This window comes from Sprattus sprattus (assembly GCF_963457725.1).
Source record: "Sprattus sprattus genome assembly, chromosome: 3".
Lineage (NCBI taxonomy): Eukaryota > Metazoa > Chordata > Actinopteri > Clupeiformes > Clupeidae > Sprattus > Sprattus sprattus.
The window spans coordinates 36904940-36918044 of record NC_137922.1 but is presented as its reverse complement, the minus strand read 5'-3'; the positions used below and the strand labels follow the sequence as shown (position 1 = coordinate 36918044).

General features: G+C 42.2%; 2 protein-coding genes across 2 annotated transcripts; both read left to right on the top strand.

The window, feature by feature from the left end:
• The first annotated feature begins 208 nt into the window (after positions 1-208).
• On the top strand, positions 209-4366 carry hexd (hexosaminidase d). Its single transcript, XM_080833919.1, has 12 exons — positions 209-396; positions 530-645; positions 837-924; positions 1002-1166; positions 1631-1814; positions 1938-2009; positions 2183-2381; positions 2646-2728; positions 2918-2996; positions 3077-3187; positions 3580-3669; positions 4010-4366. Exons 1-12 carry the CDS (start codon positions 316-318, stop codon positions 4206-4208), a joined length of 1467 nt encoding a protein of 488 aa, XP_080690045.1. The 5' UTR covers positions 209-315; the 3' UTR covers positions 4209-4366.
• A 625-nt stretch (positions 4367-4991) lies between these two features.
• On the top strand, positions 4992-10700 carry kctd2 (potassium channel tetramerization domain containing 2). Its single transcript, XM_080833788.1, has 6 exons — positions 4992-5615; positions 5999-6107; positions 6290-6381; positions 6970-7065; positions 8366-8491; positions 9009-10700. The coding sequence occupies exons 1-6, from the start codon at positions 5271-5273 to the stop codon at positions 9036-9038; spliced, it is 798 nt and encodes a 265-aa protein (XP_080689914.1). The 5' UTR covers positions 4992-5270; the 3' UTR covers positions 9039-10700.
• Positions 10701-13105: the final 2405 nt, after the last annotated feature.

Genomic DNA, 13105 nt, shown 5'->3' with positions numbered 1-13105 from the left:
AGTTTCCCCCGTCATTTGAGCTAAAATGTTTGAACACATTCAGTGAATCGTAACCTTTATGTACAGCCTAACGTTTCATTTTGTGACACCCCTCGGACTTTTATTTTGAACCTGACTGGACAAAGTTACCCCGGATGCACTTCTAAAGAATGTACACACAGTACATCTAACATCTTTGATGCTGTTATGGAGTGTGGTAGGCTGCGTCTGCCTTCAGCTCTATGTGAGATGAGGATGAAAAGCTTTGTAATGCTTGCAGCAGTGGATCAGTGAAGGAAAGTAGGCTTACCTCGGGGCTCACCACACGCCGGCGTCATGTCTTTATCCACTATTGGGAAGAAACTTGTTCATTTGGACCTGAAAGGGGCACCTCCCAAATTTAAGTACTTGCTGGAGGTACTTTTCACATGCTATGTTACCTGTCAAACTGTTTGTTGCTATAAATATTACCTTACTTCATTGCAATTAAATTATATGACCTGTCATGACACACTAACGTTAATTCGAAAATGCATTAATGTATCAACAGCTTATTCACTTATTCGCTGACCTCGGTGCGAACGGACTACTAATTGAATATGAAGATATGTTTCCTTACGAGGGAGAGCTGAAGGTCCTCCTAGCTTCGGCATATCCTTCTTACAGGTGAATGCAAAGTCAAAGTCTAATATCAACTCTGAACGTGATAGATGGCCGATAGCCCTTAGATATTGTTGATGCTGAAAGTGAGGCTATTTGGTTCCACTTTTGTACTGTACCCCCTGCATTTTGCAGTACATAACCTGCAAGTCAGAGCCAGATATAATATCCTGACCTATACTCTGTGTTTAATGTAGCCGGGAAGAGATTTTTGCCTTGCAAGACACTGCCAAATCCAGGAACTTGGAGGTCATTCCCCTGGTCCAGACCTTTGGACACCTGGAGGTGGGTGAGTCAGTCGTCAGCAGTCTTCCACCATTAGGTGTTTTGATATTGTGATCAATTTCAATCTGTCTCCTCAGTTTGTCTTGAAGCATGCCACGTTCCGTGAGCTGCGTGAGGTGGGGCACTGCCTTGGCACCCTGAACCCCCACAAGGAGCGCGGGGCGCAGCTGGTGCTGGAGATGCTGCGCCAGGTGATGGAGCTTCATCCTGGGAGCAGCGCACTGCACCTGGGAGCAGACGAGGTAGAGTCTATGGTCTATGGTTAGGGATTAGAAAATCATAGCTGAACCTCCATGTGGGCATGATCATTGGAGCGTATAGGACTAGTGTGCAAATTCATAAGGATGTAAAGATTGAGACCATTTTGAGGCATACTTAAGTTTACATACGTATTTTGGTATTTAGGGGGATCAGCTATAGGGCTTGAACCAAGGTGAAGACAAGGTGAGACAATTGTGGTCTCTGTGTATTTTGTTACACATAGGTGTAACACCTGCTTGACTACTTACTGTGGTTCACCTGCAATTATATTGAGTGATCTTGCTAATGTTTTGTAACCAACCTATAATATTAATTGATATTGATATGATACCTGATATTTTTAAACCTTGGGGATGATGCGAGTAAAGGCCATCTGTCTATATAGACTCTTACCAGACTCTGATAACCACCACAGAAAAGGTAAACCCAATGTGAACCCCACCAGGTCTATCTGCTGGGACAGGGGGACGAGTCCAGGCAGTGGCTGAGTGCTCCAGGCAGCAGCGTACACCAGCTCTTCCTGAGTCACGTCACCAAAGTAGGCAAGACGATGCAGGAGCGATACCCAGACCTCAGTCTGATCATGTGGGACGACATGATGAGGGGAATGTGTCTGGATACACTGAAAGGTAGATACAAAAAGATGAAGGTGCTGTCTTTGTCGGGTGTCTCAACATGTCTTATAGTGAAAACAAAGAACTTGAGAACAATGAAGGCATATCCTAAAATAGCATGATATTTTCTGGCTTCAGAGAGTGGTCTTGTGGGACTTGTCCAGCCTATGATATGGGACTACAGTCCTGCTTTGGATGTGGAGAATACAGGTAGGTATCTCTTGTGAGGCAATACACATTACATTAAGTGAGCAAATAGTTTTTTCTTCCTCATAAAGAGTAATATTTGATATTAAACATTAATAGTCATGGTCATAGCTGGCAATTCCATGTTCACATGTACCTTGCATCTTAAACTGAACCCTCACAATCTCTTCCTTCAGTGCTTTTGATGGACAAGTACAATTCAGCCGGTCTCTCCCAGCTGTGGACAGCCAGCTCTTTCAAAGGCTCTACCAATGTCCACACCTGTGTTCCCAACACACAGCGCCATGTAGACAACCACCTGCAGTGGCTCCAAGTGGTATCAGCCCTGCCCGCTGGGGTGCAGCTGCAGGGCATTGCCCTCACTGGCTGGCAAAGGTGTGTCCTTTCAGAAGCTTAGCACAGTTTGAGAGAGATGCCCATAATAATGGGGAATGTTCCACTGTACACACTTTAGGATGGGTGTGTCCACACTAGATAGTTTTGTTAATTACATTTAGCGTGATTTATTAATGTATACATTTAGATGTATCATTACATCTGTATCATCATGAGTGTTATCTGTGACTCTAGGCTTGTTAACAGCTCGTTCTAAGGAAGGTTACAGTGTGTTGAGTGGTCTGTGCCCTGCATATTTGACAGGTATGACCACCTGTCAGTCCTGTGTGAGCTGATGCCCCTGGCACTTCCTTCTCTGGCCTCTTGTCTGCAGACCCTGATGCATGGTCAGTTTCACTCAACATTTGCATGTGATCTTGTCTGATGAAGAGAGGGATCTGGGCTTTTTTGTTTTGGATGTATCAAGTTCAGTATAGATGTAGATGCACATGAATATGGGATTTTTTTGTTTTTAAGAGTCAAAATAAAGGAATTAACTGTATCAGTACAGAGCTGTGTGTTACGTTCTGCTGCAGGTAGCTTCTCACAGGAGGCTCAGACCAGAGTGACGGAGGTTCTGGGAAGCCCTTCCACGGAGGTGGAGGATGTAGGCAGGTGAGGGACCACAAATATTATCTGATGTTTGTGAAAATGAAGAGCATTTTCGCTAATTGTTTTGTTTATTTTTTTCATAGAGTATCCCCTGGAAGCACTGAACCTTTTCCTGGCCAGAAGCTTGCTGTGTCAATGGTGGAATTAACAGCAATTCTACAGTCAGAAGATCTCCAGCTCTTTGAAAGCAACATGTAAGCTAAATGCTGGTGCATCTGCAGACCAGACCAATAGATTATCAAACATTCCAGAGCATGGATGACAAATTCAATTGAGTAGCAAACTTAATATACGTGTTTTTCCACAGTGTTAGCAATTCTTAGAGTAGTTGAAATTCAGTAATTATTGAACATAATTTTCAGTACTTGAGTCACAGTTTATTTTAATATCTTCTTCTTATGTTACCTTGCTATTTTTTGAAAATGATGTGATATAATATCAAGTTCAATTATGTGTGAACACTATACAGTATAAAGCAAGGTTTTTCATAGTTTAAAAACAAAAAATACTGTTGAACAACTTGAACATGCTACCCAGTTATGATCTGGGAGATTTGAATCCCACTGTAACTTATGTTTTTTCATAGGTATGTACGAGGCTGGTTTACCCCATATCACAGAGAGAGGAAAATCACAAACCCACTCATTGCACAGCAGATACAGATTCAAGTGATGACGTAAGCCAGTTTTGCAACTATCATTATTTCTGAGACTCAAATTGTCCGATTTGTATTTAAATAAAAGTCTGCATGATTATGGGTTGGGCTTCTTTTCAAATCAGGAGCAAACTGCTTGAGACTGTCAGCATAACTTTATGGTCCATTCCTAACCTAATGGTCCAATCCCTGAGGAGCTATAAATAGAACATGTGCATGACACTGGAACAGTGTTGAAGATCGACACTGTCTGTTGGATGTGTCAGATGCTGATTGATCATTTATTCAAAGTAGTTTTGTTCTGTATCTCTGAGGCACTCTAACCTGTTTAGCCCCCCTTTCCCTCCTCTCCTGCCCATAGGTTGCTCCAGGCGTTGGAACCCAAAGTGGAGGAGGTAAAGCAGGAAATGGCCCCGCTGTACCCTCAGGCCACCGTAGACGAGTGGGTAGCACAGCACATCAGTGCAGTGGTGGCTCCTCTTCAAAGCTTACTGAAGGACTTGCAACTTGCAATGGAAGAAATGGGGCTGCATGCACCAGTGCCACCCAGTGGATGGTAGAGAGAACTGTGAACTGGATCGGAGAATATAGTTGGCTTTGATGTAGTCAATGTTGTTGATTTGAACTAATTTGTGAAATGACAATTGGGACCACAAGATGTCGCAACTGTGAATGATTTTTCAGTCACACTATCTGGTTGATGAACTAGAAGATTGACACAAACATGATGTAGGTGTCATTTTATTTTGGTGATTAATAATAAAGTATTATAAAAATGGATGAAATTACACTACATGTGAAAGTGGCTTGTGAAAATGAAATTATTTGAATAAAACAAGTTAGACAATATGAAGGATGATGTGTGTGAAAAGAAAGGCAGAATATGCATTTGTGTTTTTAGGTAGAAAGTCAGTGGTGAGCATTTATGTCATCCCATGTTTCTAATTTTCAACAATAATGCATGATAAAATCATAACATAAAAATTATAAAGAGGTTGTGGGTTTTTGTTGTTACCCTACAACTGCATGCTAGAACCAATGACAGTACAGTATAGACTATATACACTTTATACAGTCGATGGCTCAGAATTGTGTTGGAACAAGATGCAATCATAGAGGTATAGGTAAGATATCCAATTATATCAATAAACAAACAACAATGATAATAGAAACAATAATACAAAAATCTTAAATCTAATAGTAAATGTAATTCAAAATAGCTATTGGAACTCTTCTTTGGGCACAGTAGCGGGTAGCTGTTTTATGGGACTTTTACTGTGAAACGACGAGCAAACAGTGACCTGGAAATGATCACAAGCGTTCTTCTTCCCGTAATGTTTATGGCCATATATAGGTCGTTTGAATAAATAAGAGAGATTAATTTAGTCTTTGAAAGGGTTATAAGCAATGTCGCTTCGTACTTATGGTATTTGCATACCTCAAATTCGGCCCTGTTCATGCTTTTTGGTCCAAATCTAATCTGATGCGTGCAGCAACGCCCCACGGACTGCCACCTAGTAAAGGAAACGACAACCAGTTAGCTAGCCTCTGTTTACAGTTTTGTGGAAGAGAATCATTCGTGTCCTGCCGTGCGAAACTGTGACTTTTTGTATCGCAGCAGTATGGCGGAGTTACACGTTGTGGAGCCAAGTGGGACTGGCATCTTAGAACAACCAGAACACCGTGAAATCCGTGGTTCCGTAAGGCTTCCTTCGCCCACTCTCGTGATTCCGCCTCGGAGCGGCATGTCCAGTCCAGGGGTGTCTAGTTCCAGAGCAGTGTTTGGGTTCCCCATGAAGAGTAGCCCTGCATCCCCGTCAGATCAGTCAGAGAAACCGGGGTCCCGATGGGTCAGGCTCAATGTCGGTGGGACCTACTTTGTCACTACAAAACAGACATTGTGTAGAGAACCCAAATCGTTCCTATCTCGATTATGCCAAGACGATCCAGATTTGGACTCTGACAAGGTTAGTTTGGACATAACCCGTTTTCCATCTGAATTTGTCTACTCAAATAATTTCACATACAATGCAAATTATAGTTTTATGATTGTGCATGATCATGTTACTACTTGAGACTGGAAATGTTGTGGCAATCTTAAGCATCGCCTTATTAAATTAAATTCATATTGTCAGAGTGTTGAAGATGATGAAACTATTAGCTTAAATGCAATTGCAGATAGTGGGACAATACACAAATATTCCATAATGTTTATACTTTAGTGCTCCACTAAACATAACACTAGCAGCCAGTTACAGAACTGAAGTAAACGCATAGGCCTAGAGAAACCAATGATCTGCGGGTTTGGGTAAGTGGCTCTGTTGAACAGTACTCTGCTCTCCCCTTATAGGATGAGACTGGAGCCTACCTAATAGACAGGGACCCAACATACTTTGGCCCCATCTTGAATTACTTGCGGCACGGAAAGCTGATTATCAACAAGAACCTGGCGGAGGAAGGTGAGCTCAGTGATCCGGTGCTGATGTAACCGTACTCCACCCATAAACACGGGTCCCGTGTGGAGATAAGTAGAGGGGGACGTGTGCAGATGACTGTAATTACTGGTAGCCGTGATGGGCTACCTAAGGGGTGATGTGTTGGGTTGAGGGACGTGTGTTAGCTGTGCCTGTGGCTCTTGCAGGTGTTCTGGAGGAGGCCGAGTTCTACAACATTGCATCCCTGGTGAGACTGGTCAAGGAGAGGATACGAGACAACGAGAACAGGACGTCGCAGGTGCATAGCTGGCTATTATTTCTCTTTGTGGTGTATTGTTGTTATGAATATATAAATATTATGGGCATCATACCAATGAGATCAACATAGAGACAAAGGTAGTGGGTTGGAAATGGGTTTGACATGTTATACATATTATAGATTTAGATTTTATTGTTAGATTTTCTACATCATAGATTTATGATTAGATTTTATACATATCATAGATTTAGATTAGACTCATATCATTTTTACATATCATAGATTTAGATTGGGTTTTTCGATTTTATACATATCATAGATTTAGATTAGATGTTCAGATCATTGCTGTTGCTTTAGTGAGTTACTCCTATTACCATTACTACTTAGTCAAGCTTTTAGGAATCTAGATATTCAATTGTGAGTCACTAAATGTAGCCAAGCTGCTGATGATATATGGATTTCATCCATCTCGTGTGTGTGTGTGTGTGTGTGTGTGTGTGTGTGTGTGTGTGTGTGTGTGTGTGTGTGTGTGTGTGTGTGTGTGTGTGTGTGTGTGTGTGTGTGTGTGTGTGTGTGTGTGTGTGTGTGTGTGTGTACACACCCACTGTTTGGCTGTGTGTTTCTCAGGGCCCTGTCAAGCATGTCTACCGGGTGCTGCAGTGTCAGGAGGAGGAGCTGACTCAGATGGTCTCCACCATGTCAGACGGCTGGAAGTTTGAACAGGCAAGGGCCCCCCTTATCACAGAGTGTCCTTCGTCAGAGACACCCCACACTTAACCTCTGACCTGGCAGGTGCTATGACAGGCAGACAGGTAGACTAGATTAGCCAGAAAAGATCTCACACTTCCTTCTGAAGGCCCCATTCTGACAGTGCAAGAGATAGCAGAGCATTGAAACCACATTACCCACAAGAACTGCTAATAATTGGTGTTACTAAAAGCACAGGTGGAAGGGCAGTGGTAGATCATTATGAAATGGTTATGCAGAATACAAATGTGAGGAATATTTTTGCCAAGATGAGCAAGTCAGACATAGATATATAGAATTATCCATTGATCTATTGGTTGTTTTGTTGGCAAAAATTTAATTATTTTACTAACGATCAAAATATGGTTTATAATACTTAGAAAATAAAAAGTTAAGTTAAGTTTTAATTTGACGAAACAGTAGATAATACCAGTTTAAACAGGTGCATTATTCCCAGTCTGAAGCTAAACAAATCTCGACCTCATACTAAGATTAGGCTCTTTTAGTTGTAATGCACATCAATGACTTATGGATTTGCAGTTGATCAAGTGATTGGAAATCAACAAACTGAGATCAAGACAGGATGTAATAGCAAGTTTTGCTGAATATAAAGCTGTATATTCAGGCAATGTAATGTTAGACATTTTAGTTAATAGTTGCTTTTAATGTCTATGATGCACTTTGTTGGCACCTTCTGGTGGAAGAATAAGCACAAGTGAAAATTAATGTCAGAGTCATGTATTTTGTTGGAACAAGCGTGGAACAATCGTTTAACTGTAACACCCAAATATGTGTGAAGACATCCTCACACAGTGTAGGACCATTCTGAGATGAATTTCCTTTTGTGTTATGTAGACATGGCTGTGTCCCCAACAGTGTTTAGTCTCTGTGTATAGCAGCTGACTTTGCAAACCCACAAACACAGGGTAACATACTTGGACTTTTCTTTGGTAACAAGGGTTTCTCTCTCACTCTCTTCCTCACTGTCCTTCAGTTTTGCATTGTCTCTAAGTCTCTGGAGTTCCGCCATATTGTGTTCAGGTAATTAGTTGACAAAAGTGTTCACTCATATCTGAAAATCCTGAAGATATTGTGAAGGTAACATGGACAGACTAATACCCATTTCATACCTTTTTTTTAAATAATGAAATGGGTCAACAAACTCTAAACTTGAATTGATGAAAAATAGATCAATTCTTGGTCAAATAACCCTGGTCTGACACTGACTGTTAGTTTGAAAGTGGTATAAACTTGCTGTTTCCTCTTTCTACCGCAGCTCATAAGCATCGGCTCGTCCTACAACTATGGCAACGAGGACCAGGCCGAGTTCCTGTGTGTGGTGTCACGCGAACTCAACAACTCTACCAATGGCATTGTCATCGAGCCCACTGAAAAGGCTAAGGTGAGTGGACATGGACACTTGGGTGGGATTGACCTTTTCATCTGTTGTTAAAGTTGCAGTCCATGATTATAATATGTTGTACTTTTCATGGAATTTGGCAAAATTGTAAAAAAAAAAAAAAAAAAAACGCCCAAGATCGTGCACAGTCCTGGCTCTGTATATGGGAAGTGGCTCAGACTGAACCTTCCCTACTCCAGCCAATCAGCACGTCACTTTGTGAGCAAGGAATAGAGGGGTATCATTTGAGTGGCTGTACGCTCAAATATCAACAACCTTTCTCCAGAATCAAGGGCAGCACCTTTAAATGTGGTTGTCATTATCTTGAATATAGTTCACCAACACTGAACCCAGGTGGTAATATTGAAAAACTCTGGAAGAAAATAGGGTTCCACTGTTTGTGCTCTCAGGAGAGTGTGGTTTCTGCCTGTTCTTCTTCATGCACCCTGCATTCCATGAACTTTAACCAAAGTACATTTTGACTGAATATCTGTCCCCGTTCTTTTCCCTCCTTGCCTAGATTCTCCAAGAGAGGGGCTCTCGGATGTGAGAAGTGACCCGTATGCGCCTGACCCCATTCCCCCGCTCTCTACCCCCTCTGCCATCACAACGCCCCCTTGTGGGCCATGAGCTCACCCTGCCTCCATGCATGCACTAACGTCTTCTCTACACCCCTTCCCTCCCCCATACACATATACTTACAAGTAGACACACACACACACCAACACACACATATACACGCACACCACGACCACATTCACCCCCTTGTGCCTTTCCGTGGCGGGCCTGAGCTACGCCCCCCTCTCTGCAGTGCTGCAACATCTGCTCTCATCACTTACCACCACCTTCGGCACTAAACACCATTGAGTGCACACACACACACAAACACACACACACACACACACACACACACACACACACACGCATATGCTTTCACAGGCAGAGATCCTCCTCACACACACACAAACACACACAGACAAAGGCTGATCTGTAAGTGACACCTAGCTAAATCTGTCTCGGTTAGAGTAATGTAGAGAAAACCGTTTCCAGTGCAAAGGTCACGTATCGCCTCTATCACATGCTAGACAGCCTCACTCGCAGCAGGCATGGCGAAGTGGATACAACTGACATTTTACCACCACTTACTCTGGTAAAGAGTGTGGCCATGTGTGTGTCTGAGTGAGCTTGTACATGTGTGTTAACATAGTGAGTGCCCCTCACCTCCTTAAACTGTCAATCTCTACTCCTCCACTGCCATTCCTTCCCCTCCCTCCCCACCCCCCTCCTCCACCACCACCATTACGTCCTCCTGAGGACTGGCACGGACACGGATGACCGACTGCCCCATACACTGGCAAACACACAGCAGTCTGTCCCGCAGACAAAGGCTTCGAGGGACTTTTACTTCTTTACTTCGCCCTGGAAAAAGAAATCCACCAAGGAGGAGATGTCTTCTTGTCAGCCCCCCTCCTTGTGCTGCTGGACACTCGTCAATGTCAACAATGAAAAGAGCGAGCGAGCGAGCGAAAGAAAAAGAAGTGTCTCATGTTTCTTCTTCACTCAGGTCAGCATCTGTCTCCAGTGACGACGTCGTTCGCTAAACCACAGCACCCCCGGACATTTCAGTACGGCACTGAGTGAATCACATGGAAACAACCGGAAAAAAAACTAAAATATGTGCAATTGTGAGGCATGTGAGATTTATTATTATAAAAAAATTGATTGATATTATTAATAATAATAACACATAAATATACATACATTGTAAAAGATTGAATGCAACGTAAAAGTTGATATCTGTACCATAGTGGACATATTAATGTGTATCAAAATGACTATTCTATGTATAGTGGGACAACAGTCAGCGTATCCCTGCACACCCCACCCAGTTACCCATGAAGGTGTGAGTTTGTCTTTGTGTCTCTTGTCTACACATTCTGGGACAAATAAGCTTCTCTGTGTTACTTCTCATCCTGCCTCGTTTACCAAGTCATTTTAAGCGCGATTTTAGATATGAATATTTTGGTTCTCTACATATCGGTTCTCGTCTGGCAGAGGAGCTTTTACCCTTCTCCCTTTGCTTTGGTCCTGGTTTCGGACATTTTGTATTTCTTCCACTCCCCATCCCCTTTATTTACTTGTGTCATTTTAGGCAGAACTGAAACGTCATCACCTAGAACTAGACTAGAACACAACCAGTTTAGGCTGAAGGGGCCCCTCTAGCCGGGAGGGAGGGAGGGATGGAGGGTGTTTTTAAACCTGCACACGTATCAGTTCCTGTCTGACTCACCCCTACTATCAAACTTCTTCACGGCTACTCCAGTCTTAAGGATGGTGGACTGAGACTTCACGCCATTTTGCATGCTTTTTGGGGTTGTTTAAATCCCCACCTTTTCTTTCTCAGTCAATGTAGGGGCCTGTGGGTTGTATCGGATAGAAATGAAACTTAGGCTTTTCTGTCATTGTTCAGTCACACTCCTTGTTTTTTGTGTGTGTGTGCGGTTTTCAGCTGTCTGTAGTTCTTTTGTTATCAAGTCAGTGGTTTGCTGTTGATGTTTTCTCTCCTCCCGTCTAGAGTGTGTGTGCTGGGGTGGCTGGGAGTGCTGTGTTTATGACTGAACTGCAGGGTTCCCTGGCAGTGCTCTGACTTCTGTTTGAGTGTGAGTGTGTTTGTGCTTGCATGCATGTCTGTGTGTCCAGTGTTGTGCCTTGGACCCTTTGGCCCTGCGTTGTGCACAGTTTACTTCCCTTATTGTCCAAGCAGAGAGGGTGCTCTCAGCAGAAGGTATGGGGACCGAGGTCCCCCAGATCATATACAATATGAGGGTATGGCCACAGCCCACCTTTGCCCATGTGTGTGTGTGTGCGTGCGTGCGTGTGTGTGTGTGTGTGTGTGTGTGTGTGTGTGTGTGTGTGTGTGTGTGTGTGTTTAGTAAAGTCAATTAGATGGTCAATTCTTTTTGCCACTGTTACTGACTTATTCTGTGTCCTCCTCTGAACTCCCTAACCCTCCCCACACACCTCTTGCATGTTAAGGCTTTCACTGCCTCCTTCTCTCTGTTTTATATGGGAAGATATGCATAATCACTCATGGCTGGTGTTTTCTAGCTCCGCACATCCAGGCCTGAAACAGCTAATTCAAAAATACCATCTACTTATATATTAACGGCCCTTGCCCTGTATCTACGCAACATCTGACATGTAATCTTGAATACTGAGCAAGGCCAGTGACAGTAATGTATTAGGCATTTGACAGATGCCTTCTTATACCATGTTTTGGTTAAGTTCTTTGGCTTTTGTGCAACTCAGTAAGACATGGAACATTAACACACATAATTGAGCACCAACATTCCTTTAGGATCCCCCTCTGCCACCTACTCCCTCACGTTTAAGTTGTTTGATGTTAAACAAAAAGATGTCAAGGCAAAAAAGTACTGTTTTCTCTGTGATGAACGTAATTATACTATGTACTATCTTACAAACTCTGGGGATTTATTAAAAAACAAAACAGTAATGATCTAATATTTGGCACGAGAACCCTGAGAGCATGCATTGTATTAGAGATTCTAATGTTGTGTTCTGGGATATGTATGGCATTTTTATCACTGTCGAGTTTAAATGGTGCATGGAATAAGAATGACGCTGGATAAGCAAGGCTTGGTGTTAAATGTGGAATTGCTCTGCAACTCTTGTCCCCTTAAAAAAAAGATTTCCACATATCCTTTGTTAGTCCAGTCAAATTAAATTAAAAAACACAAGCTGGCTTCTAAAGGCTAATAACTATCACAATCCTGGTTGACGATTTGCCCTCATGGAGTTTGGATTAACAGACTGGATGTTGTTGATTACATCGAGTGACATGTTGTGGACAGGGGCTGTAGATCATTACTGTGACATTTAAATGTATTACTGATAGCAAAATCCATGCATAAAATAGGTAGGAGAGAAGGAACGAGTCTGCCACAACTTTTGTCAGCACCATCTGCATGCTTTTATATACATACTCTCTCCCAACAAGCATTGCGAACATAAGTGAGAATTCATTAAATACAGTTGTTTTGAGTGTGTTGAGTTTTGATCAGTATTGATGTCAAATGTGAATTCTGTCCGTTTGGAGACCGTGGAGTTCAGTGTTGCAGATCCGACTTGTTTCGGTCAGATTGTCCTTTCATTTTTTTTTCTTTTTGTTTTGTTTTTATTTTGAATTTGTCTTCTGATGATACTTTCAACATTAAGATGGCAACTACAAAAAATATCAAAGTCTGATTTTTATCATAAACTGTGTTTGTGTTTTAAAAATGTGACTTCCTCTTGTTTGTGTAGCCTACTGCCACTTGATTATGAAGGCTCTTTCATGGCCCCTTTGTGAAATGATTTGTCCTTGTTACTGAACTTGCAGATATTCCAAGTAGTACAGTGCCAAACAAAAATGTCTTATCTAGATCAAATCAGTTAATGGAGCAACTCTGATTATACATGCCAAAGGGTATTTTAGTGGGCTTTCTCATGCTTGCTAGGGTCGTGGAATTGTATATCTGTTTAATCTCCTGAAGATCAAACATTAGTATTTTATTGATGCTAAGTTATTCACTGATCTTTTACTTTAATTTTGCAGTT